General features: G+C 49.0%; 3 protein-coding genes across 3 annotated transcripts in view; all 3 read right to left on the bottom strand.

The window, feature by feature from the left end:
• Window positions 1-6,662, bottom strand: part of DGCR2 (DiGeorge syndrome critical region gene 2) — a 45,273-nt gene extending 38,611 nt beyond the window's left edge. Inside the window, exon 1 of the mRNA XM_069030463.1 lies at window positions 6,340-6,662. Within this exon, the coding sequence (XP_068886564.1) occupies window positions 6,340-6,418 (79 nt within the window). The 5' untranslated portion in view covers window positions 6,419-6,662. The remainder of the gene's footprint in view (window positions 1-6,339) is intronic.
• Window positions 6,663-10,791: 4,129 nt separating this feature from the next.
• Window positions 10,792-18,889, bottom strand: ESS2 (ess-2 splicing factor homolog). The gene is made up of 10 exons (XM_069030901.1): window positions 18,721-18,889; window positions 18,224-18,392; window positions 17,207-17,302; window positions 16,740-16,906; window positions 15,805-15,922; window positions 15,182-15,315; window positions 14,934-15,036; window positions 13,808-13,917; window positions 12,782-12,897; window positions 10,792-12,242 (listed from the first exon to the last, which is right to left on the bottom strand). The coding sequence occupies exons 1-10, from the start codon at window positions 18,865-18,867 to the stop codon at window positions 11,957-11,959; spliced, it is 1,446 nt and encodes a 481-aa protein (XP_068887002.1). The 5' UTR covers window positions 18,868-18,889; the 3' UTR covers window positions 10,792-11,956.
• A 1,813-nt stretch (window positions 18,890-20,702) lies between these two features.
• Window positions 20,703-22,804, bottom strand: GSC2 (goosecoid homeobox 2). Its single transcript, XM_069031355.1, has 3 exons — window positions 22,480-22,804; window positions 21,380-21,627; window positions 20,703-20,807 (listed from the first exon to the last, which is right to left on the bottom strand). The coding sequence occupies exons 1-3, from the start codon at window positions 22,787-22,789 to the stop codon at window positions 20,703-20,705; spliced, it is 663 nt and encodes a 220-aa protein (XP_068887456.1). The 5' UTR covers window positions 22,790-22,804.
• Between the last annotated feature and the right edge of the window lie 2,880 nt (window positions 22,805-25,684).

Genomic DNA, 25,684 nt, shown 5'->3' with positions numbered 1-25,684 from the left:
AATGAAATAACTATCAACTGCCATTAAACTTAAAACCATATTTATTACTAAATTATCTGAATGGCAGGCAAACACTACTAATAACCTTCTTAGGAGTTCCATATAGCAAATACCATTAAAATGCTGTTCGTGAAACCCAGAATTAACAGGCTGACCCTTTAAAACAAAGAAAAGTTTAAAGTTTCACAGGAAACCACAAGATGCCAGAGGATTTCACAGTTCGAGGAATATGGATTAAAGGTTAATCCCAACCTCATGTTTTTAAGCAACTAAATTGCTTGAGTTCTGCTACAGCAAATCAATGACTTCACCAACCAATCCATGATTCTTATCGGACTCAGGATCCTCTACGAAACCACCACTGAAGTGGAGTGCAGACATGTGAGCCTGCCATGCAAGGATCCAGCAGGAAACAGAAACCCTTCAGAGAGTGGAAAGCCAGGAAGGATTGGGCACTGGCAGGCACCCACCACACTTAACTGCTACAAAAAACCTGGCACCTGAACAATCCTGGGAAACTGGGAATCTGTTCTTTAAAGCTGCAGCTTAAGAGGGACCCATGCACTAGACTGCATTTATACAAATAATAAGCTATAACTGCAGAACAAACAGACTGGCAACTAGACCTACCAAAACAATCTGGTGTTTGGAGTCTGTCACAGGAAATCCTTAACAACGTGCTTGACAAACACCTTCAGGAGTTGCCTGAGTTTGCCAGATTTTCTTTTGGGACAGGAAGATGGACAAGCCCATCTCTTACACTCCTTTCTAGCCGTAACTTTCTATCAGCCTACACAGAATAAAAGATTAGCAAGGCTCTTCCCATCACAGGTTAACCCTTGAGATCACATAGGCAAAGATCTGCAGAGCCTCTCATTAAGCCTGCCATTAGCTGTGCTCTGTTCCCTTTTTATTTAAGCACTGCCTTGTCCAGGCCATCAGCACAAGAACCCAATGCACACGTCCATTCCAAAATACAAAACAACCCTGAGCACCCACATTAAGCCCTGAACGGCAGGAGCTGTGATTCCACTCAGATCCTTCTAGGTTCTGCTCCAGTCAGAACTTTCAGGTATCAGAAGCTCCACTTGAGGTACACAGGTCTGCACCACACAATGGGAAGTTCCACTAATCACAAAAGAAGTAACTCATATGCACCTCATAGCATCAAACAAGAAGTTTAAAAGGTTGCAAGAAATCATAAAAAAAACCCAGAGACCCAGGCATTACTCAAAGATGGACCATAGAGGTAGCTACTACTCTTGCATTACAATTCAACAGCCATAACAAAGGTAATTCCAGGGGACAGAATGATTCATTGAAGTCTTGACTGGTCTTCTGACATTCACCAGGGGATTTTATATCTTTCATATTTCGTATCTAAAATTCCTCTCTCTCTTCAGTCTAGCTGTGCCTTTCCCCTCAAATACCAAGAAAGAAGCACAGCTGCCTCCTCCTGCTGCAGAGAGAGGCTGCAGCAATACTCTATTCTCCATTACTTCTGCTGTTCTGGGTCAACCTTCTTCTGCCCCAAACCTACTGTAGGGACATAGAATTCATTTGTTTGCAAACCCCCGAGGTCCCCTTCTGGTTTATTACTTCTCAGAGCCAAAGCAATGCAAACAGCCCTGCCTACTGACACCTTTCTTCTCCTTTACTTTGTAGCTACAGCTACTAGCAAATCCACTTGCACCTCAAAAATTTTGCTTTACAATTAACATCAGGAATTACCAGTCTTAAAGTATCAGACCTGCTAATAAGGTCTGATACCTTCTGCTTCGTCTCTCTGCTACACTGTGAGCAGCCACAAGAAAGCTTTTTTGCATCCATCAGCCTCACTCTGCAGCTGTAAAAACAGCTAACAGTAGAGAAAGGAACATCAGGACAAGAACTCAATAATACCTAACAGTAGGAAGAAAAATAAAACTTAAAACCAGTAGACTAAGAAGCAAAGGGATGAGGGGGAAAAACATCAGACTGGAAGACAGGCCAAGCCCTACTTTCAGCCAAATTAACAGAGGAGGTGTGATAAAAACCATTCTACCCCTCACTCCAAGAACCTTCCACTTGGGAATTCACCTAAATACACAGACAGGAACTGCAGCTAGCAATGACATGAACCTGAATAAATATCACTCACCACGTCTCTCACTAAGGTGGAGACAGTGAACAAAGAGCAAAATAAGGGTTTGTATTTGCCTACCAGCAAAGTCTCTCCAGAGCAGAGGAATACTGGCCAGAGCAAATTTTATGACTGATATATTTGGGTCTCCATTTGAATTAATCAATACACTTCAGCTAGACAAAACCAGGCCCATCCAATCACAGCACACCTGTGGATCACCTTGAAACTATGCTGATTGTGGGTTTGCTTAGACCTCTACTCTAATGAGTTCTGCCTTGCACCTAAGACCAACAACTCTTGACTAAAAGACAAGAAAGAGTTAGCAATTTGAACATACTTGTCAGTTGTATCATGACAAAACACCAACACCCCACCTGTAAGAGCATAACTGCAGCTGCCAGCAAGCTCCAAAGCATATGGGAAGTTCCAACTGTGAGCGGGAGTGTGGGGTTTTAACCAGACCACTTGCACTGGCAAGTCTTTCTAAGCATTGCAGATTAAGTACGTTGTGCAATATTTTTTTTGAAACAGAACTTGGGTAATAAAATTACTTCCTCTAGCTGGCTTTGAAGTGGAGAAAAAACGCTGCAAGAACAAGAACTCAATTGGCTTTTAGCTGCCTGGCAAATGCTCTAATAAGAAAGCCCAATGACCTACATTCACAAGGCTCTGTACTAAACCACTATTACAAAATCCAATATAAAGCCTGACCGTGTTTAAGTGTTTTCCATTAGCAAGCAGCAGTATCTTGTTAGAGAAATATGAAAACATGTTATTGTCTTTAGAGATGATGATCTTAATTAATCCTCTAAATACTATTCTGAAACATGTCAGCTTGGTCATTCCAGACTGCTTAAGCTCCCAACGCTACACAAAGACACCAAAACCTCCACTTCTCAGTGGGATGCACTGGGATATTAACAGAAAGAGAAACTTCTTAAATATTCTCAAACTGTGAAAAACTGAATTAATAATAATTTACATCTCTGATGCTCTTCCAACAAGCGACAGAAATGCACTGGTTCAGAAACTCGGGCAAAATCAAAGGTAGCACCAGAACAGCTTATTGCAACTCAGTTAACCTACCAGTGAAATATTTCCTCACATAAAGACATCAGCTCTCTCAGCCAGCTAGTCAGATAACCTGAAGCAGATGGGTGACTTGTCCTGGAAAAGATATTATTAAATTAAACCCTACTGTGGTAAATATCCCCAAAAAGCAACAGATAAGAGTAAAATCAGCAAGTGTTTAAAGGAAATATTAAGTCAGTCCTTCGCTGTACACCCATATAGTTGGAAGAGTTTGATACATTCAGCTTCAATTCACATGAGCAGATTTCAAAAACAACACGTAACACAACTGAAGGAGAAATGCCCTACTTTGAAAAAAAAAGAATGCTTTCAAAAATGCACTATAAAGCAGGCAATTAGTCAAAACAAGCAGGTTATGGTCAAAACAGAACAGGAAAGATGGAAACACTGGGACAAAAAAAAAAAATCCAAGTGGCGATTCTCAGAAGCACAAAATTACCATTAAAAGTCCACAGGCTCAGAAAAATCTAACTGCCCACAGTGCCTTCAGGAACCCAAGTCTGCACAGCTGGGGCCAATGTCATGGTATGTTGAAAGTACCTTGTGCTGTTAGTGATGGCAGTAGCACAAAACAGACTCATGTAACCAAGACAGAAAAAACTGGGGGAAAAAAAGAAATTTTAATTAATTTCTCCTAAATTTACTAAAACCCACCTCACCCTAAATGCAGAAAAAAATAAGTCCATGTAAAATCACTGCCTTTCAGATTGCATGAAAAGATACTACAGTTGAGGAGGCTTAAAAGAAGGTTTTATTTGTCTGAAGAGCACAGCAAGAACATGGATACAAAGCTAGTGTCAAATTAACATGGAAATACAAAGAGATGCCTGATCCGCCGGGACTGAATTGTGAAGGGACTACACATTCATCTCTGAGTACATAAAACCTCCCAGCGCTCTGCAGCACTCATCTGATAGCTCCAAGTACAGATTTAAGCTAAGCAAGCTGCAGGCATCCTTCCTAAACCAGAAGGACAGTTGCTACAATCACACAGGTTTAAAGAAGTAAAAAATAAAGCAAACACCACCTGGGAAATAAATTCGAAGTCCAAGTACTCTTCTGTTTCTGCTATCTCTCCATAAACACTAGGGAGACTTCTGCACCACTGATTAAAGTGGTAAATTTGGTTCTGTATGTCCTCCATACTTGCATGAGCCAGGTTTTCCCTACTTGCACCTCATGTTTCAGGATCAAACCATATGCTATTAATCTATCAAATGGGTGATTTGTTTGAGACAGCAGATTTAAGATACTAAATGAAGCAAACCAAAACACCAAATGACATTGGCAAAGAGCTGTGAGGCCATCCAGAAATGATGGGCTCTCCTCCGAGGAGGGAGAGGCATCACCATGGACAGCTCAGCCATCGCGCTCATCCGGAGCCACCACGTAAACAGGATGGATGAGTATATTCCAAATGGAACTCAGAAACTCCTCATACAGCAAGGAATTCCAGCTGCAACACTATATCCAGCTGCATTACTTAGGTTCAGGAATACATATGGTTTGAGCAAAATTCATGGAATGCTTATGGAGTTGCCACAGTGGAATTCTAACACTACAAGTTTCAAAGCCAGTGGTGTAGAACCTGAGTTAAGGTTTGCTCACAAGGACACTTCTGCCAGCAAGGCTACAGCACCACAAATCTCTAAAGCAGGTACATTAGAGCACCAGTGGAAAAATATCATTTGTCTTAACGAAGCAAATTGAAGTGAAAAACTTATGTTCATCCATCAAGCATCAGCTGCTGACAGAGGTTCAATATCAAACTGGAACGACAAATGTGCCATTTTTTAATTTCTAGGAGGCTACAACGCTCAACACCAACAATGTTCAGGGTCAAGTCTACCCACCTGTAAAAGCACAGAGCCAGCTCTGAATAAACTGAACCTTTTCATCAAGCAATCCAGCAGCCTGTAGCACTTAGTGCCAGCTACAAAGGAGCTGCTTGAAATCAGTTTTACATGGTATCTTCTCAGCCATAAAAGCCTCTAGCTGTAATAATACTAGGCTACCAACACAATGGGGGTTTTTTGGCTACTTAAGTGCATATCATAAGCCCTGTATATACACTGCACTGCCAAAAAAACAAGCTAAAACAAAACAAGGCAGACACAGAGACGTTTCAACACCCAAGTTAGTTATTGAAATAACTCTGCCTACACTGACCCAATTGTGTTTCAGCTCTGCTGGGAACTCGCTTAGACGCAGTTCATTAATACTGTTATGTTTTATTAGTCTGGGTCATAAAAGTTATTTCGAAGAGAAAAAACAAGGAGGTTTAAAGTAACCATGGTTCTTACTCTCCTATTTACGAGGAGCACGTATCACCCAGGAACAGTCACTTAGTGAGATGGGAGGACAATTTCCAAACCTGCAAAGCCACCCCAGGCAGCCTCACGCTTTGGCTACTGATGCTCTTTGGCAAGAGCTGCCCACGATACCCGAGGGCTTTGCCAAGCTCCAAGAGAGTTCAACGACCGAAAAGAAACCCCAGCAGAGCGATATACCTACAAAAGCTGTAGTTTTCCACCCGCAAACACCAACCACTTCTCCAAAGTTAATCATCTTAAGATTTTAAGCACCATGCCTAGCAGCTAGCACATAAACTCCATCGCTGAATTATTTCCTTAAAAGAAGCACAAACAGAACCAGAAAGACGAACCAGGTGCAGCAGGTTTTTTTCTCTTTCTGGCATGATTAAACGGCACTTTGAAAGAAAGCATTTTGCCTGGCCGTGCTGGCACCCAAGGCCCACATCATAAAAGCAGGTAAGTAAGAAACACCTGAAAACTTAGTCACCACATTTTCTGCGCTCATTACCCGTAGGGTTATGTAGACTTCTACCCAAGCTTTCACACTTTGACACGAACGTTTTACCCTGACTCCCAGGGTAAATCCAGGCTCTCTCGGATCCAGGCAGCCGGCACAGTGGACCGACCGATGCTCGGCCGCGTCCGGGCTCCGTTTAAACGCAAAAAGCAGCAGCAGAGCCCAAACCTCCCCGGAGGGGCCGGCTCCGGGCCACTCCGCCCCCCGATCCGGGCTGTCCCCGGCAACCCCGGGGGCTCAACCTGCCGGCCGCCCGGGCCCGGCACCCCCGGCCCCGCCGCCGCCCCTACCTGGCCGCAGCGGCTCGGTGATGCTCAGCACCAGGAGGAAGAGGAGGAGGAAGGTGCCGCTGTCCGCCTTGGGCACCATTTATCCTCCGTTCATCCTCCCCCGGCACAGCGCCACAAACCCGCGGGGAGGGACGCGCGGAGCGGCGGGAGGAGGGGCCGCCGCCGGGCCCGCGGGGGGCCCCGGTCCGCACCGAGCTTTTCCCTTGCCCTCCCTCCGCCGTTCGCCGCCGCCCCGGGCGGAGCCGGCGGCCCTGGCTGCGGCGGGAGCGGCGGGAGCGGCGCGGGTCTGGCGGCCGCGCTGGGGCGGCTCGCAGGGCTCCGCCGGCGCACAAGATGGCGGCCGCGCCTCCCCGCCGCCGTGCCCGCGCCGCCCCGCCCCCTCCCGCCGCGCGCCGCCCGCCCAATCGGCAGCCAGGGGGCGGGGCCGGGCCGCCGGCAGGGGGCGGGGGCGGGGCGGCACCCAGCGGTTCGCGCTCCCCGCCCCCCCCGGGAGCTCCACAGCAGCCCCTCGGTCCCCCGCGGCATGGCCACTGCTGGCCACCACAGTCCCCCCCGGATGGCTTCTGTCAGTCCCCTCAGTCCTCACCAGAATGGGAACCCCATTCCCTCCATCTCCCCAGAATAGGCTTGCTCAGTTCCCTTCACCTCCCCAGGACAGCCTCCATCAGTCCCCTCCGCCTCAGAACACCATTTCCCTGTCTCCAGCTGGAGTGTCGTTTCCTGCTCACATCCATCACTGCCTGACCGCCTTTCCCATCCCCGCTGGAACAGCCCCAAACAGCTTCCTCTCTTTCCCGGGACAGCCTTTCCGAGTCCCCTCCATCTCTGCTGGGATGGCCTTTCTCTGCCTCTGCAGGGACTTCCCAGTGCCACCACCCTGCCTGGCCCACAGCAGAGGCACAGAGCTCTGCACCTTCCCAGCCCCAGCAGGCTCCCAGGTTGACCATCTTTTGCTTCTTCATGTCTGTGCTCCCCTCTGCCCACGGCGGCGGGGTGGAACAGTCCCTGCTCTCGTGTCTGCAGGGTGGCACCGACACGCAGCACCCAGCGCTGGACCCTCCCACAGCCAGCACCCGGCAAGGCCAAAGCCAGCCGCTGTTTCCATACCTCCTGGAAACATTGTGTTCTCGGTTCCCAGGCCCAGACAGAAAGGAAATGCATAAAGAAAACTAGTTGTGCGGCTCAGGTCATTGTTAGAGGCCCTGCGAGTGACAGGTGTCTGTAGGAATTTGACCCTGGGTGTCGCTGCACGTCAGCCGGGCAGGGTGGTGGCTGTCCCTGCCTGGAGTCAGCGGCCCTGTGCCACAACTCTTCTGGTGCTGGATGGAGGTCAGCCCAGGTGGTGTTTGGGATCAAAAGGCAGTTTTAGCATCAAGACCCGCTTCCCAAATTCATCTGGAATTTCCACTGACAAGGGGAAGCATTTGGGCAGCGCCAGGACATGAGCTCAGCCAGGGGCCAGACACAATGCCTGACCCATGGTCAGCAGAGAGCTGTCACTTGCCTCTGCAGGGAATTCCAGCTTTTTAGTATAACCTATTCAAAGTCAAAACCCGGGAAGCTGTCTGGGAAATGGTTATACTTTTTTTAATATTTACAGTGCGGTGTTTTCTACTCTTTTGCTACAACCTGTAGTTTTCAAATAAAACATTGAAATTCCAATAAGGATAATTTTGACCCAATTTTACCCACTCCGTTTCCCAGTTAATACCAATTACTCACTATACCCAGCAGCAAATTTTTCTCAAGGGTTTTCCTGATGGATGTACACCTACTTCTGCTCTCTCATGGCTCCTGCTCCCCCTTAGTCACTGACTGCCCCACCTGTCAGCTGCCAACCTGCAGGCAGGGAACAGGGGCTTCTGTGGGATTTCTTGAGCACTCACTGCCTCTGTGCCCCAGGAGCTGTTGCTGTGCTCAGCTCAGCAGCACTGGTGAGGTGCTTCTTCCAAACCTAAATGTGCAGTTTAACATGGGAGGGGAAATTGGTGCCTGCCAAGAGCTGCCTGGAGCTGGGGTAGCAGCAAGCGTGAGCTTGTAGCTGTGAGCCCTGGGGGCCTCAGGAGCTGCCTCAGGAGCACTGCGTGGCCAGGAACGTGCTTGGGGACCCGCTGGAGTGCGTCACAACCAGCAGGGCACTGCCTGAAGATTTAGGCCAAAACCCACTTTCCCAGTTCTCATGTGCTGCCAAATACTGTCACAATCCAAGAGCCTGTGGGGACCTGAAATATGACATCCTCCAGTAAAAAGCAGGAGCATCAAACTCCCCAGCTTTGCTCCTCCCAAGGGATGCTGTGGGGACAGACTGTTCTGAGCCTGGCTTCCTGCAGCACAACCTCATAGGCCACCTCCAGACTGATCCAGGGTATCCTTATCCACCCCAGGGCCTGGGCATTACACCATACAGGGTGATGCATAAATAAATACCCTATGATGCCTCCACCATGAGAACAGGGCACAGGCTGCTTATCCCTGGCTTTTGTCCCCAGGCAAGGCAGGCCTCGTTTCCTCCATGCCACATCCTGCAGCACCCCCAGCTCTGAAGAGAGGCGGGTCTGGAGCACAACCATATGCCTGGCAGCCCCTCAGCACCCCTGAGCAAACAGGCAATGAACGGCCCAGCAGCACCAAAGTGAAGGGTGAGAGGTACCCACTGCCCCAGGCTGTGCCAGGTCAGCTGCTGGGGCTGGGAGAGGTGGGGGAAGGGACTCATGGTGAGGGTGGTTGAACCCTGGCCTGACCCTGAGATGGGGCTTGTAACCAGCTGCTTTTGGGCCAGCAGCCATGAGCTGGGGATTGAGGCAACAAGTGCAAATATGAGGAAGTGAGAATTGCTCCATTTCCCTCTCCCCTGAGTGAGCGGACCCATTTCCTTTATTTTTACAGAGAAATAGCCCAATCCTCCAAAACAACAAAGTGTCTCAAACCACAGCTTCCCTTTTGACCTAAATAATCAGCCCCAGCCCTTACTGGAACCTGCTTTTGGATGCATGAAAAGCTGCAGCCCCCGCACCATGCAGAGATGGTTACCCCTGGGGCAGGGAGAGGCTCCTGCCCCTGAAGGTGCAGGGCTCAGAGAACCAGCTTGGGGCTCAGTGGTTAGACTTGCAAGAACAAGAATCTCTTGTGGTCTCCATTTTCTTTCCCCCAAGGGGAAAGGAGCCAAGGCCCAGGCTGCACATGGCAAGCACCCACAGCCTCTGGATGTGATGGTGTTCACACCATGTGGACATAGGTCCACTATGACTTCCAAGCATCCAGTGACACACCACAGCCAGCCCGGCCATGCAGGAGAGGCCTGGGGCCACCACTGCTCATTGCCAGCCACCTCTGCAGCAACAGGAGAGCTCTAGGTGCTATTATGGCTGAGGGAGCAAGTCTGCTTGGGCCTTGCACATAGGAAAATGCAGATGCATTGCTACAGCAAAAGAAAAATAACCTGCTAAAAATGGGAGAAAAAAAATCACAAGTCATCAAGAACCAAGATGTTTTTTTCACACTGGATTTGGCCCTGTAAGGCACATTATCTGCCACTGCTACAGCAGCTACAGCAGCAAAAATATCTGGCAACGAAGAATTAACTGATTCCCTAATTACAGATAGCAGGGGCTGAACTGCAGCAGGAAGCAGAGAACAGACATTACAACAGCATTACAGGAACAGCCAATCTGAAGAGCACTACAGCCCTTCAAACAGATCCAGTTTTACAGCATGTAACTGAAAACATGTTACATTTTCAACAAACATGTGAAGGCCCGTCAGTGTGGCAGAATCAAGACTGTGATTTTAGTATGGCTGTCTAGGGTAATTCGCTTGAGAGCAAACACAAAACCAACAGCATCCACAGGATATTTAATGCAATCTGCTTTTAAGCATGAATTGCACAATGTGGAAGTAACCACCCTCAGATACCACATTCCCCTATTATTCCAGCTACACCTTGGTATGAGCACAGTCAGTTTGAAATGCTGTGGCAGAGACATGCCACATCCCACTCCTGATCCATGTGTACACCCCATCCACAGTCCCTCGAATGCTGCTCAAGTCTTTCCGTGCATCCCACACTCAGAGGAGCTTCTGCACCCACATCTTCTGTGGGGCAGGAATCCCACATCTACTCCTTGCTCCTGGTTCTCCTCAGTGACCCAAACTGCAGGCCACGGTCTGACCACCTGCCTGTGTACCTAACGGAGAGGTCCTATGCTTAATGGGGACAAGCATTTCACTATGAAATTAAAAACTGGTATTTGAAATTACCTAAGAACTTGGTTCATACTTAGCCAGTTCAGTCCTTAAAGAACAATTCTGAAAGCAGGGAAACTTTAGTAAATGCACTCCTTTTACATTGATTCATGAGCACCTGAAAATAATTTTTTTGTTTAAAGAAAAAAATATAGCCTTCAAGTATTTCTGGGCTAAAAAGGCAAAAAATTACTAATTTTTGAGTCATAATTCCGAGCAATGCCATGTTGATCAATTTATTTTCACAATGTGCACTGTAAAAATTGAGTCCCTGGGAAGGGTTTTTTGACAGTCAGGGATCGGAGTTTTGGAAGTGGCAGGGGAAACCACACAAGAGGAAGCTCTCCACCAAGACAAACACAGCATCCAACACCCCAGACCTCAGAGAAGGCTGCAGACACTCCTCAAGTTGCTGGATAAGACTTTCCATGGATATTCCCTCAGTAAAACATCCCCTGACTATAGCAAATGACAACACTGCCAAGGGTTACAAGTGTGGTGCAAGAAGTGAACACATTTGGCTACGCCTGCTTCCTCCTAAAAGGTGCACGGTGCTTCTCCAGGCTGCATCACACTACACGAGGGCTCATTTCACACACAAAGGTCAGCTCATATGCAGCAACCACAGCACTGAGTGCAGGCTATGTATGGTTAAAATTGCTTTTCCTTTTTTTGGCCAATTCTAAAAACTAACACCAAAAGTTTCAAAGAATAGGAGGAAAACACCAAAGAAAAGCCCCAGTGTGGCTATCAGAAGTACCACTTCTGTCTTTCAGAATGGCACTGTCATCGTGGTGGATGACATGGGACTGTCCCTGGCTCCTGCATCATGATTATCAACTCTGGAGCCACACACAGAGTAGCTATAAAAAGAAATCTGGTTCCTTCTTTCTGCCAGCTGCAGAACAGGGCAAGCCCAAAACCTGCAGAAGAAAAGCCTGAGCAAAAGCAGCAAGGCAAATCCCATTCTGCAAAGTGTAAGGAGTGAAGGAAGAAATTAGGTCCTCTTAAGGAACGCTGGTTTTAACAAGATCACAAAGTTAGTCAAACTTGTGAACTGCACTGGTTTAAAGAGAACCTCTCTAAAATTCTGTGTCACACCTCAGTATACACATGGTCGTGTCCTCGCTTCTGCAAACTACAAACTCAAACTAGTTTGACAATCTGGAGCCAAGTCCAGTTCAGCCTTCTAGAAAGGTTTACCCCACTTAAGAAACAGACGTTGATGTACAGAAACGAATTTAAATGCACGGCTGTCTTAAAAAACAGAAAGGTATCTTTAAGAAATTATCTGCATTTTCCCAGTTTCCAGTAACCAGTCTGCAGTTCACTGAGCACAGCCAGACCACTATCACCTTGCTGGTGATTGGAATGTTCAGAAGAAATCAGATGCCTTTCTTCTTTTGGGAAGCTGCAGTAAATTGTCCGTGATGGATGTAGTATCCTGAGATACTGGTGTCTGAGATACTGTCCTAGACTGTGGGGTGCTCTGGGGGGTTTGAGGCCCACTGGCCGGGGTCTTGTACCCAGGAGTTCCTGTGTGGGCTGGGGAGGGAGTGTAGCTGGCTCGCAGGGCTTTGTCGGTGTATTTACTTGCAGTCCTGTTTACAAGTCTTTGCAAAGCTGGTGACATTGCTGGGCTTAGTCCTTTCGGAGTAAGGCTGAAATAGAATAAACAGTTTTAAGAGATTTTACAGTAAAAAACCTGCCTTTATCAGGAAAGGCATTATTACCTCCCTACATGAGTTCCCCCCCACAGAGCAGACTCACTGCCTGCAGGTAAATGCAGCCTGTCTCTCTAGAGAAACGAGTGACAGAAACACCTCCTACTGCTCTCCCAAACCTGAGTGACGCTGCCCGACTTCTCCTTTGAGCCCATTCTGTCCTTCCTGTGACCCCCCCAAGCAACTCTTATCATGTCTCCTCTTTGCAATGAGGCAAGACACTGATCCAGAGGCATCACTGGATGGCTGCAGGGCAGAGCAGTAATGCAGACAAGGAGTGTCAGGAACAGCCACCAGCCACTTTCCCTCCGGAATTAAGTTTCATTTCTAAATTTCTAATAACTTTCAGTTCGAATGTACCTCTTCCTGCTTCCAGTATCCTTCCTTACCATCATTCCTCCCTTTCTACATGTGCTGATTCAAATGTCATCAGATAATACCCACCCCCAATTCTGCTGTCAAAACAGAAGTCTCACCTGGCCAAGTTTTCTGTCACTTTTCGAAGTGCCTCCTGCTTCTTTGCTCGGTTTTTAGCTGCCACTTCATTGGCCATCTTGAGTCCTAACCTCTCACGGCGCCCGGGCTCCAGGATCTATAAATGGATCACACAGTTCACTCGCCAAGGCACTCAAGAGTGCTGAAAAAAATGAGTCAAAGCACCTTCAAAGCTGGATTCCAGTGTACAGGGATCTAAAGCAGGTAGAAGTGGGGTCAGCCCGCACCTCTCTGCTGCTGCATAAAAGCCAAAGAGGACACAGAGACCTTCAACCTGCCTTAGCAAGAAACAAAAATGGTAAAACCAGTCCAGTCAAGGAAGCAGCCATTACCTCTGGCATTTCCTCCTGCTGTTTCTCCTAGATAAACAATGTCACCTGTGTCTTGCCTGGCCTGTAGCCAGCCAGCTCTCAGGCATACAGAGACATTGCTAAACAGCAGGAGAACCAGTCAAGGTCTTTGGAGTCTGACAAAACAGAGGCACATACAGCAAATTACACCTTTCTTTAACTAGGAGTCTCAGACAGCTCACATTCAATGACACCAGCAGGAGACAAGTGGCATGCAGGATTAGGTGCCATTAGTAAAGCCAGAGTGTCTTTTCTATTCTCAACTGATACACCTGCCTCAGGCTGTGACAGCCAGAAGATGAAAACAGAGGAAATGCTAAATTTCCCACCTATTCATACATTAAAATCAGAAAAATTGAGCGTGTCTTCAGCTTCCTCTGAAAGCCGCTCTATCTTGGCTCACCACCAAATGCAGAATCTCATTCTCCTGCCTGCAGTGCATATTCCACCTCAGGTAGCTCCAAGTAGATCTCACGTGGATCCATGCTCACCTCCACCCTCCAAGCACAAACTAGATTATTAGTCTCAAGGTCTGGGAACACCACCCAGGCATGTGTCACACTCCATGTTAATCTATTGCTTACTCACTTGCCTTTCCCTTCTTAGTTCTTCCCCCCCCAGAAAAGAATGTCATGCTGACTTGCTGACATGAAATACCTTGAAAGCTGGTCCAGGTGTTCTGTCCACATATGGTCTTTCTGACCCTTCCAGACGCAAAGGGGTGCTTTCAATTTCACCCCATGTCATAAAAGGTGACTCATTCACACCTAAAAACAAATTCAAAAAGTCATGCCCATGCAAGATATTTGACTATTCATACATCACAACAACAACAACAAAAAAACCCAAACCAACCAAAAAAAGATACACAAATTAGGAAATGCAGCAAATTCATCAACAAAGGAGCCCCTCCACTGCAGAGGAGAAGAGGAAATCACAGCCAGTGTGAATAGTAACATGTGGTTCCCACTAAGAGGGAATCTTAAACTCACAGGATTGCCTGTAGCTGTGTCACCCTCTCAGTTACAACAACCAAGCACTATCCTTTCCATGTCTTTATTTTTCCATTTGCTAAGCTTTTGATTAATGACACTTTCATTTTTCCCCCTGTAGTACTAGTCCTCCCCTCTGCTGCTGTATGAAAACTCCTTCAACATGGGAACTCTTTAAAAGTAAGAAAAGAGGCAGAAGACTTAAGGAACATGTAATAGCCAAATGTACCCTCCAAGCAGCTCAAGAGCAGCCTGTACCAAACAGTGACTGCACCTTGTCTAACAGGTGTAGAAAGGATTCTAAGAGCCTGATTAAGTCACTGCTAGAAAATCCCCCTGTCCAGGGTTTGGAAAAGGCATTTACAATGGAGAAAGGAGGTGCTCCAAATGCCACCTACAGGTTTTCCAGAGGGAAAGCTGCAGTATGTTCAGGTTTTGGCATAACCACAAGAAGCACAGGAAACAGCATGGCTGGTGAAGAACAGCTACAAATTCAGATACCACGTTTCAACTCGAAGAAAAATAATCAGTTTGTTCTAACTGAAAGGACCTGAAAGCTAGATGATTTCTGAGCAATGGCACAGCAACTTGCTCAGAGCCTCTTGGTGCTATGTGACTTTTCCTACCAGTGTACTGGACTAGGATTTAAGCCCTGCATCCAGTTGGCATACATGGCACGAGGTTTTACCTCCTCATCTAACCCAGTAATGACAGCCTAGTGTTGAACAGAGCATCAAAATAAGGGCAATAAGAGTCCTGTTAAAGCAGAAGAAATAAGAAAACCCTCTTACCTGGGGCAGGAGAGGGGGTTGCCACAAATCCATATCCGTTCACTTTTGGAGAATCTTGGGGTATCAGTTCTTTCCCATCGGGTCCCACTTTGCCCTGTTTGTACTGAAATAAAAAAGACAATGCCATTCATGTGGAGAAAGGTGTGAGTCAGCTGTATCCAGCACACACACAGTTCCCCTGGGGGATGAACCACACCAGAGGGCAAAGCCTAACTAGGTTTGAGTCAGAAGAAGTAAAATTATCCAACCTGAGCATTGAGGGCTGCAGCTTGTTGGAGCTGTGATTTGCTCACAGCTTGGCTGAAAGGGTCCTTCACAAAACGGGTGTTTCGATGCACAACTTCCCTGGGTTTCTTAAAGACATCACTCTCATCAGGTACACCTTGAAAAGGAAAATGCCTTTTAAAAAAGGGCTCTTTTCTCTACTTCATTGGTTCACAGAAATTATCATTTGTATATTTATAGTCAAAAAATAAACCTACATTTACAAAAATATGCATTTTTCTGTAGCAACAAACAGACTAACAAGTCCAAGGAGGATCCTTTGAGCAGAAGCAAACAATGAATGAAGATGACAACAAAGTGCTCATAAAGAAGACAGACCAGGAAAGAGCTTTGGCTGCTGAAAACAAGTACTTCTAGAATACAGATAACGAGCTTTTCAATGGCAGATAGAACATAATCAAACTTTGGAATCAGAAGCCAAGGACGAAGAAGGTAAGAGAGAAAAGGAAAAAAAGGAAAATCCCCACTTTTTAAAAACAGCTTTACAGAAGAAAAAGCACAGCATTACCTGTAAGAGCTGCTCAGTCACGTACAGAAACGCTGTAAGCACTATTTGGAGCCAACACACCTAGGACCAAGGGCTCACCTGTTGGGTAATACATGAGGGTGTTTCGAGCCGTGTATTCCCAGGTATCCAGTCCAGCTTTCACGTTCTCCAGAGCTTGCTGCTCGGCTGAAGGAAGTGCCAGGTTTTCATTTTGTCGCTGAAAGGGCAATGGAAAAAAATTTTAAAAGGTGAAAAAAAAAAATCAGGTCTGAAAAATCAGGCTGAAAAATCAGCCTCCTGCAATCTTTTATTCAGGCAGACACAACTTGGAGAGCTCAGTCACAAGCTTAGCCACCTGCCCTAGAACACTTAGCATAAGGCATGTAACAGACTCTGAGGAATAGCTGGGATAAAAAAATAACACTCCCTCAAAACAACAGCAGCAAACACCCACATGTCAGTGCCAAACTTCATTAAAAGGCACTGCATCCCCCATCCATCAATGACACATCTGTGCCAGCTGCTCACTGCTGATGGTTAAAGACTGACATGGCAGGCCCAGAACTGCTCCTGCACCTCCCCTGCAGGTAGCTGAGGAAGGCAGCACAGCCAGCCATGCTCATGCAGTTCTGTGCTTCAGCAGCTGAGTGGGTTATTACCGATAACAGAAACAGAAAACTGAAATAAGACAGACAACCTAACTGCAAATAATAAAGGGCAGACGGACAAACAACAGGAACTGTGCTCAGCTGCTCTCCCTGGTGTTGCTGCTTATGGAAGAGGCTGCCAAGGACAGCAATACCTGCACTCTGTGCAGTGCTTTGCAGTCTCAAAGCTTTCAGAAGAGACAAATCCTCAGCAACTAAGTCAGCACTGTTCTTGTGTGACAGAAGGCGAAAAAACAAGACTGCACAAGGAAGCAAATAGCAGTCATAGGACCCAGGAAATTGAGCCTTAGCAGAAACACAGTGAAATGGTATTTCCCTGCTGTGTCCCTCTGGAAGAGCAGAGACAGAGCTGAGGCAATTCCCTACCCGGGTGTACTCCTCCTCTGCGCTGTACAGCCAGGCGTGCTTGACTTTCTCCTTCTCTTTGGCCACTTCCATGATCTGCTCAAACGAAGCATTATCCTCACTCGTGTGCTTTGCTAAGAAGGTGTCCAGGCTGGGAAGAGCATCTTTGTCATCTTTTTCTGCTTCTCCTAACAAGAGAAGGGAGGAAGCCTGAGGAAGGTTAATGTCTCCCTTTCTGTGAGAGCACTGTTTCTACCTCCTAACCCAAGGACACACTAATAACTAACATCAAACTTGGTCAAAGAAATAGATCCACACAGAGTGGTGCAGTAATAAATCTGTTTTGGAACATATATAACCAACTTTCACATAAGCCCCTTTACAGCATTTACAGCAATTTACTTCAAAGGTAAAATGCACAAGTGGCCAGCTGCTGGCAGACGTTTTCTTTTCTGAAGAATTCAGCTAGAGAAACATAATTCTCCTACCTTCCTCTGCAGTCTTGATGCCAGCTTTAGATTTATTTCCCACTGGAAGGCCACCTGGATGCACTTCTGGGGTTTCAAACGTGGCTGGGGTAACATCTGCCAAAAAAAAAAATTTTTTTTACTTGGTTACTGGAGCACACAGCAGGACTTGCTGTAAGGATCATGTGCCAAACAAGTCACAGAAGGTGTATCAAGAGAACAACAATTTAATTAAAAACTTGTGAAAAAAACTCCAAAATGTTCTATTCAATTCTGCCTCAAGCTCCAAACAAGATTTTGCTCTCATCCAAGATGTTTTTCTCCTGCTGGGAGAAATTCCCAGGAGAGCCACAGCCCAGTATATTTGTCACCCTACACCCTGCTTTTGCCAACAGAAGCAGCAGCAGATTAAACTTAGCCCAGGCCAGGAGCAGCACCTGCAGTGGGGGAGGAAGGGACCCTGCCTGGTGACACGTGTCCTTTGTCACAAGAAAGCCACTTACCCAAACCTCACTGCAAAAGCTGAGCCACGGGCTGGGCCTTAAGAAACACCTGAACTGGAAGTTAAAGAAAACATAAAACAGAACACTGGATCCCTGCTGTGGGAACCTCTGATAACCACGAGCTTCCCACACCTTCTGTCCCCAGCACATGAAAATCTCAAATGTCTGTAGATGCAACAAGAATCCCTAAAACTACAGACTAAAATAAGGATTCAAAACATAGCTTAGAATTTCTGATATTAGAGAGTATATAGCATTCCCTAGGGAGCAGGAACTTGGCAAAAGATGCCTATAAGGAATGGTTATTAAAAGGCTGCTTTTTCCAAAACCCTTCCCTCAAGGAGTTATTAGACACCATCAAAGAGAAATTCAGCACCAGCCACCAGCCACCAGCTACTACCCAAACTAGTACACTTAGTTCTCATGCAACATCAGCCTCGAATCTTTAAGATAAGCACTGCCTGCACGAAGCCACATAAAGCTGAGCAGCAATATCAGATACAAACCCCTTATGCCCCAAAGAGCCAGTTCTTACAGGGTGCAGGTGTGTCCCTTGACGATTTGCTCAAAGAAGAGCCAAACTTGATAGCAATTTGTCTCATTTTCTCCAAGTCGCCATTTTCTTCAGCCTCCAGATATTCCTTCTGTGCTCGCAACTTCTCCACATCGGGAAAAAAGTCTCGCTGGATGATTTTCTCTAAGCTCTACAAAGAGAGAGACAACTGCAATGACGTGCTGGGACACCTGGAGTGCCGGCTCAGTTGGGAGCCAGCTGTGCACAGCCAGGGGCAGGCCGGGGAGCCCCCGGGCACAGGGCCGGCGGCAGAGCGCTGACAGCTGTGGCCGCAGGAGGGGCGGGAGCCCGAGGGACGGCTCCGGCCCACTTGGATCCGCAGCCGCGGTTGCAGCGAGCAGCGGCCGCGGGCGGACCCTACCGGGCGGAGCCCAGCCGAGCCCCGCCGCGCTGGAAGCGCTCGGCCCAAGGAGCGGCGGAGCGGAGCCTCCGGCTCAGGCCCGGGCCCGCCGCCTTACCTCGATATAGGCCTCCTCGTCCAGGATCTTCTTCGGGTGCCTCGGGGCCAGCGACACCACCTCCTTCCCCGTCACGGCGGCGGGGGCCGCGGCGGCAGCCGGCACTAGGGCGCCGGGAGAGGCCGCGGGCAGCGGCATCGCTTCCATCGCGTCGGAACCAGCCCGCCGCTCCTCCTCCTCCTCCTCCTGCGCCGCCGTGAAGGCGACGGGGCGTGACGTCACATGTCCGCGCCACGGCGAGCCGGAATACCCGCCCCGCCCCCAGCCCGGGGGAAGCGCGGGCCCGCGCGCGCCCCCTGCCGGTCCGGAGGACCCACCCGGTCCCGCGCCGTGACAGCGGCGCCACCTCGGCCCGAGCGTCGGGATGGGAACCGGGATATACACGGGATGGGAACCGGGATGGGAACCGGGATGGGAACCGGGATATACACGGGATGGGAACCGGGATGGGTACCGGGATACACACGGGATGGGAACTAGGATGGGAACTGGGATACACACGGGATGGAAACCGGGATGGGTACCGGGATGGGAACCGGGATGGGAACCGGGATACACACGGGATGGGAACCGGGATGGGAACCGGGATGGGAACCGGGATACACACGGGATGGGAACTAGGATGGGAACTGGGATACACACGGGATGGAAACCGGGATGGGTACCGGGATGGAAACCGGGATGGGAACCGGGATGGGAACCGGGATACACACGGGATGGGAACCGGGATGGGAACCGCGATACACACGGGATGGGAACCGGGATGGGTACCGGGATACACACGGGATGGGAACCGGGATGGGAACCGGGATGGAAACCGGGATGGGTACCGGGATACACACGGGATGAGAACCGGGATGGGAGCCGGGATGGGAACCGGGATGGCAGCTGGGATGGGAACTGGGATGGGAACCGGGATGGGTACCGGAATACACACGGGATGGGAACCGGGATGGGAGCCGGGATGGGAACCGGGATGGCAGCTGGGATGGGAACTGGGATGGGAACCAGGATGGGTACCGGGATACACACGGGATGGGAACCGAGATGGGAACTGGGATGGGAACCGGGATGGCAGCTGGGATGGGAACTGGGATGGGAACCGGGATGGGTACCGGGATACACACGGGATGGGAGCCGGGGTGGGAACCGGGATGGGAACCGGGATGGGAACCGGGATACACACGGGATGGGAACCGGGATGGGTACCGGGATACACACGGGATGGGAACCGGGATGGGAGCTGGGCGGATCCCCCCAGTGCCCCCACGGTCTCTTCAGACCTCCTCAGAAACACCCCGGCCTTCCCGGGGAGCGGGAGTCCCGCCCGGCTGCTCAGGCAGGGGGGACAGGGCAGTTTTATTGATCTCGCTGCTTTCCAGCTCGTGGGTTCTCTCTGGCCCCGCCAGGAACACGGACACGGCTCGCTGTGACGGGGACTGGCTGGCAGCAGGGCTGAGGCGAACGCTGCCTGTGCCGACCCTCTCACCACAACAGGTTCATCACCTCTCCCCCGGACACGGGGCAGAAACCCGTGTTTCTTTGTTATGAAACAAATCGCTTGCCCAGCAAGTTCAACCCCAAAAGCAACTCTAGATGCCACTGAGGTGCTGCAAACAGGAAACATTCATTTGCAGGATATTTTGCAAATCTACATCAATAAAACGAGCACAAATACTACGTGCACAGAGCAAAGACAAGAAGGGGAGTCTCCCCTTCTCTTAAATCACCCACATTTAACACTGGTACAGCTCTGTCACCTGCACATCATGCCTGATGAGTTATTTGCCACGTGAACTAGGTTTGGAAGAGGGATGTGAAAGTGCCATGTCTGCTTTTACCTGTCCTCCTCCTCTGTGAACCACAGAGATTCCCTTTTGCTCCATTAGTCCCCCTCGGTTACCCCCCCGCCCCCCCAGAGCCTGTCAGCTACAGGCAGTGGGTGCTCCTGGTGCTCTCTGCTGAGCTGCAGCCTGGGACCACTAACAGCTCTCCTTGGGGGGCTGCTTGGGGCCCTGAAGGATCAGTGCTGAGGCAGTCGCCCTCTTCTGATGCCGCCACTTCGCCCGACGGTTTTTAAACCAAACCTAGAAAGTGCAAAACAAGAAAAGGGCTTTTGCATGTTGTGTGTTACTGGGAGGGGGACAGGCATGTATTCCAAACAGTGACAGGGATGCAACTTGTGCCTGAGCTGCCTTGAGCATGACTGGCCTGTGTGGTGTGAGCTGTAAGATACTGTAATATAAAGGTTTGATACAAAATTTAATCAGTCCCTCAACTGCAGTCTTGCTCAGATACGTGTGAGGGGCACGAGGGAGTTGGGACATGACAAATTCAGAAGTCACGCAGATCACTTAGGTAAGGAATACACACTTGGGTGCAGGGGGTGAGCAGAGCTGGGCATGTTTGTGTGTGACAGGTGATTCTGGGAGAGAGGGATCGTGTGAGTCTGTGTGACTGGATACCAGTACAAATCAGCCCAGCTGAACTGGTTTATATTCTTCCATTGCTCTCCAAACTTAAACTCTGTTTTGTCAAATGCACAAGGATGGATTTTAAAATGAGGCCCTGGGTGTGCAGATCCCCAAAAAGGTCAGCAGAATGCCCCAGTCTGTGTTCCTGGGGACAAGCAGCCCCTCACCAAGTGGCAGAATCTCACCTCTACCCTCTCCTCCTTCAGGTGAATGCGGTTTGCCAGGTGCTCGCGGGTGACGACATCCGGGTACTGGTTCTGATGGAAAAGTGTCTCCAGGGCCTGCAGCTGGTCCTCGGTGAAGATGGTGCGGTGCCGGCGTGTCCGGCGCTGGATCTGGTGGAAGGTCTGCAGCTCGCTTGATTTCTCCTGGGGACTCTTACAGACCCTGACTGCCGGGTGGAAGAGCCGCATGGGCCAGGGGAACCGGGCATCTGCGAGGGGACAGGGACAGCAGCAGTGTTAGAGGTGCGGGGCTGAAACACCCGTCATGCTCAAGGCAGCTCAGGCACAAGTTGCATCCCTGTCACTGTTTGGAAGGAGGCAGCCAGTCACCTGGAGTGGGTGGCAAGCTGAGTGTTCACCATGCAGGTGGGAGAAGAGTTTAGGGCATGACTCTGGGAGAAGGGTGCGGGAGGGGAGCACTGGTTGGCTTTTCTTTGTTCACTTACCAGTTGCACTACGGCCAGCTCCAGAAAATAGGTGCAAACTCACAGCCCAGCAAAGATCTGTGTTTCACTCCTGACACAAGGGAATTCTGAACTTTCAGGATGCTCTTGAACTGCATTTTTAAGGGTTGCTACTTTATTTTTTCCGCAGTAATTTTGCTAGACGTTGCCAAAACTCTTTTCTTTAAAGGAAAAGTGAGGTTCCCCAGGGCTAGTGTTGTCAGGAAGCACAGGCACAGCTCTGCACATGGGCAGCATGACCATGGGGCCCCACGCTCCACAGAGAGCTTGCACCCCTAAAGCATCATTCTCTCAAGAGTTTCACACTAAACCAGTAATATCCAGTAAGAATTAGCACTCTTTGCTTTTCAGACCCTGATAGCACTGCAGGTGAAATTGCCCACTCTTAGGAGCCCTGCTGAGAACAGAGCTCGGTTTGCTGGGCCTGGGGCCCAAGACCACCGTGACCAGATGTCATATTGTCACTTAACACCCAGGTTTTCCCCTGCCCACAGCACTGGCACCAGCCTCTCTGCAAGCCCCACACCTGAATCAAACCCAAACATTCACCCAGCAAAACACTCACCCAGCAAAACACTCACCCAGCCAAACACTCACCCAGCCACCCCGGCAGGTCCTGCAGTGAACGGGCGCTCGTGTGAGAACAGCAGCAGCAGTTGCAGCCTGTCCCTTCCAGCTCTTCCTCCTCTTCCTCCTCCTCCTCCTCCTGCAGGGAGCTGGCTGGGATGGTCTCCAGCTCACACAGCTGCTTGGGTGTGCAGTCCAAGATGTTCCGCAGGCACAGTGGCACCAAGACCTGGGGGCTCTTCTCCACGGGGCTGGAGAGGATGTCCTCAATGCTGAACGGACGTGGCTTCTTCAGGCCTCTCCTGCCGGCGTCAGCATCTGACCCTGGCTCTGAAGACATCCTGTGCCAGCAGCAGCAGTGGCTGGGAAAACAGGCAGCCCAACTGAGGAGCTTTGCTCTCTGTGCACTGGCTCCGTAGTGGGGTTTTGCTGGGGAAAGGGCAGCTTATGTGGCTTTTAAAATGGACTGGCAAAGCCATCCAGAACCGCTGCTTTGTCTTGGCGTTTCAAGTGACTGTCATTCTTGCAGCTGAGTTTTTATTTTATACACACACACTTTTCCTCCTTCTGACCTAGCTGCTTTATGACTGAAGCCACTCTAAATATATATAGAGAGAGATATAATCCCTTTGGAAAGAAAACCGTAAACCCCCCTGTGAATAAAATAAATTCTAACTAATCTTGGCAGCTTTGTGAAGGGTTAGTGTGGATCTAAGATTTAGCTAATCCCACAAAAATGACTGGAGAAGGAAATCTGATTTCTCCATCTCGAGTGTAGATTTGAGGTGGTTATGATCTCCATTGTGCTGCAGCCTCCGATCCAAGGAAGGGGGAGGATAGCTGTTCCCAGCCCGGAAATGGACCAGAGGATTAACTCCTTAAAAGAAGCAAATTATCCCTTTCTCTGGCCAAATGAAAGCTTTCCCATCAAAAGAGAGCTGTCATATCATACAACATGAGAGAAGAGAGAGTTCAGCTTAATAAAAAATCATTTCTAATGACAGCACAGCCTTTGGCTTTGCCAGAACTCTGTGTGAAAGTTGATTTATTTTCTGCTGAAAGCAGAGAAATGGTATTTTTCCTCCTTCCCCTTTCTCCCATCTCTGCTGCCCTAATCACTGGAATAATGCAGATGCTTTGCATGTATCCAACATATTCTTTGTAAGGATTCAAAGCCCTTAATAAATTAGATTACTGGCTGCTTGCAGCAGCTCTGCACCATAGCTTAGTGGCATGTAACCACCTCCTGTGCAGCTGAGCCGTGCTCTGTGTGGGGAAGGGAGCGGGAGGATTGTTGCTGCTGCTGCCTCCATGTGCTCTCAGTGAGGTCCCACAGCCATCCAGGCAGGAGTATGGACTCAGTGCCAATGCCAGGCTTTCCCAAAGCCAGTTCAATTCCCAACTCCTGCCCAGCCAGAGAAACTGGGGTGAGGCTATGGCCAAGATTCAGGACAGGAAGGGAAGCCTGTCTCTGACCCTCCCAAGGGCTAACAGCAAGGCCTGGCAGCTGTGATCCGCAGAAGGAGAGAGAACATTTTGGATCCTGTGTCTTTAACTGAAATGAGTAGCTGGGAATAAAATAGAGAAGGTGTGGTTGAGATCAGGGTGCTTAGCAAAGTTTAAACCCAAGTTCTCTTGCCCTCAGTGCAGTTTAAGCCAAGGTGAGTAGCAAGGCCTCAGGAGCTCACGTGGTGAACACTCTCACATCTGGTGTTTCCTTGCAGGAGAGGAAGATACCAGTCCCACTCATGGTACACCAAGGAGGCACACAGGTGGGTGCTGTGAAACCAGTGCACACCAAAGGTCCTCATGCTGGACCAGCAATGCCTCCAGCATCCTGCAAAACTTAGAGCCAGTCCCCAGGAGAGCCCCCTCTCAGCCCCCTTCTTCCATCCTCATCCCTGCTCACTGCCTGCTCTTCCTCACCTGTGGGTCCCTCAGTGCTGGGAAGAGATGCCCCATAGCTGTTCTACTTGTGACTCACTTAAAGCCAAACCACTGTTTTTCCTCCATCCCTTTATTCACCTCTCCTTCAGCTGTTCCAATGGTGTAACATGGATTATAACTGAGCTCTGCGAATCTTTACCTGTTTGCTGCAGGTCTGAGATGAAGACACCTTTGTAGCTGCTCAGTCTGCACCTGTTCACTGTTGCCCTGCCAAGGTGTCAGTGTTCCAGAGAGGCACTGGGGATGCCCTAATTCCAGAGATCACTGAAAACTGCTCCCAGCTTTTATGCATGTACCCAAAGGCTGACACAAGAGGTGGATGTGGGCCCAGGTTCTGCTCCCTACACTGTGCTGGTCCAGAGGGCTGGTGAGCTGGGATGTGCCATGGGCAAGTGCAGGATCTGACCAGTTCTGTTCTTGGCTGTAATAACCATATGCCTGAAGCGGATTAATTCTCCTTCCCCATCCTTAACAAAGGACACCTTTCCCTGGGCATCCTGTCCCAGCCCCACCTTCCCACCACACATGCACTTAGCCTATTAGGATCTCTGCTGATTGCTTTCTTTCATTCCTCTCGTACCTTTCACTTCAGAAAATGGACTGGTAATACTTCTTTTATCAAAGAATTATGGGATTTAGGAGCCAGATCGTACAAAGAGACTTTTGATAGCTGCTGGTAATCAAATCCCAATCAGCAGACACTTCTCTGCACCCTGTTACCAGAGAGGAATAAAGGAAAGGGATTTCTGATGTTCTGTTTACTGAGACTCTGGGAGATAGGATCGCTGGGCTATTTCATATTAGAAAAGGAAAGGAAAATAAAACAAGAAAGGAAAAACATGCAGACAAGAGAGGACAATATAGATATAGATAAAAAGAAAAGAAACAGGCTCTTATCATTTTCTTATTGGTTAAGGAGATTCCAAAGCCATTATAGAGGATTAGCAAAAAGGTTAATCTGCTTTAGCTGTTCACTTGTCAAAAATGAATTTATAGGGTTTGAAAATCCTTCCTTTGGTGAAACAAGAAAAAATCCCCCTTTCCCTCCTCTGCCCCTCCCTTCTGCAGGCAGCACAAGAACAGGAACAGGAATATGGGGAACCCTACAATGTGGCAGCACCCTCCTCTGCCTTGCCCTTGCCTGTGTGCTGGCACCTGTGGGAGCTCTGGTTTGGCAGTGCTTCTCCCCACTCCCTATCACCTGCGTGGGGTGGCTGTGATGCTCAGAGAATGGACGATCAGGTCTGAGGGATGTAACCATCCTCCTGAACTCCTCTGCCTTACCTGG

The sequence above is a fragment of the Aphelocoma coerulescens genome, chromosome 15, assembly GCF_041296385.1.
Source record: "Aphelocoma coerulescens isolate FSJ_1873_10779 chromosome 15, UR_Acoe_1.0, whole genome shotgun sequence".
NCBI lineage: Eukaryota > Metazoa > Chordata > Aves > Passeriformes > Corvidae > Aphelocoma > Aphelocoma coerulescens.
This window is presented reverse-complemented; position numbering and strand designations above follow the sequence as displayed.

Coding starts and splice junctions, on each gene's coding strand:
- GSC2 (XM_069031355.1), bottom strand. CDS start 22,789: ATGTCTTCAGAGCCAGGGTCAGATGCTGACGCCGGCAGGAGAGGCCTG. Junction 21,628..22,479: donor GGACCTGCCGGGGTGGCTGG/GTGAGTGTTTGG, acceptor GTCCCCTCGCAG/ATGCCCGGTTCCCCTGGCCC. Junction 20,808..21,379: donor TGAAGGAGGAGAGGGTAGAG/GTGAGATTCTGC, acceptor TGCACTTTCTAG/GTTTGGTTTAAAAACCGTCG.
- ESS2 (XM_069030901.1), bottom strand. CDS start 18,867: ATGGAAGCGATGCCGCTGCCCGCGGCCTCTCCCGGCGCCCTAGTGCCG. Junction 16,907..17,206: donor CATCAAGACTGCAGAGGAAG/GTAGGAGAATTA, acceptor TTCTCTTGTTAG/GAGAAGCAGAAAAAGATGAC. Junction 15,037..15,181: donor CTGCAGCCCTCAATGCTCAG/GTTGGATAATTT, acceptor TTTTTATTTCAG/TACAAACAGGGCAAAGTGGG.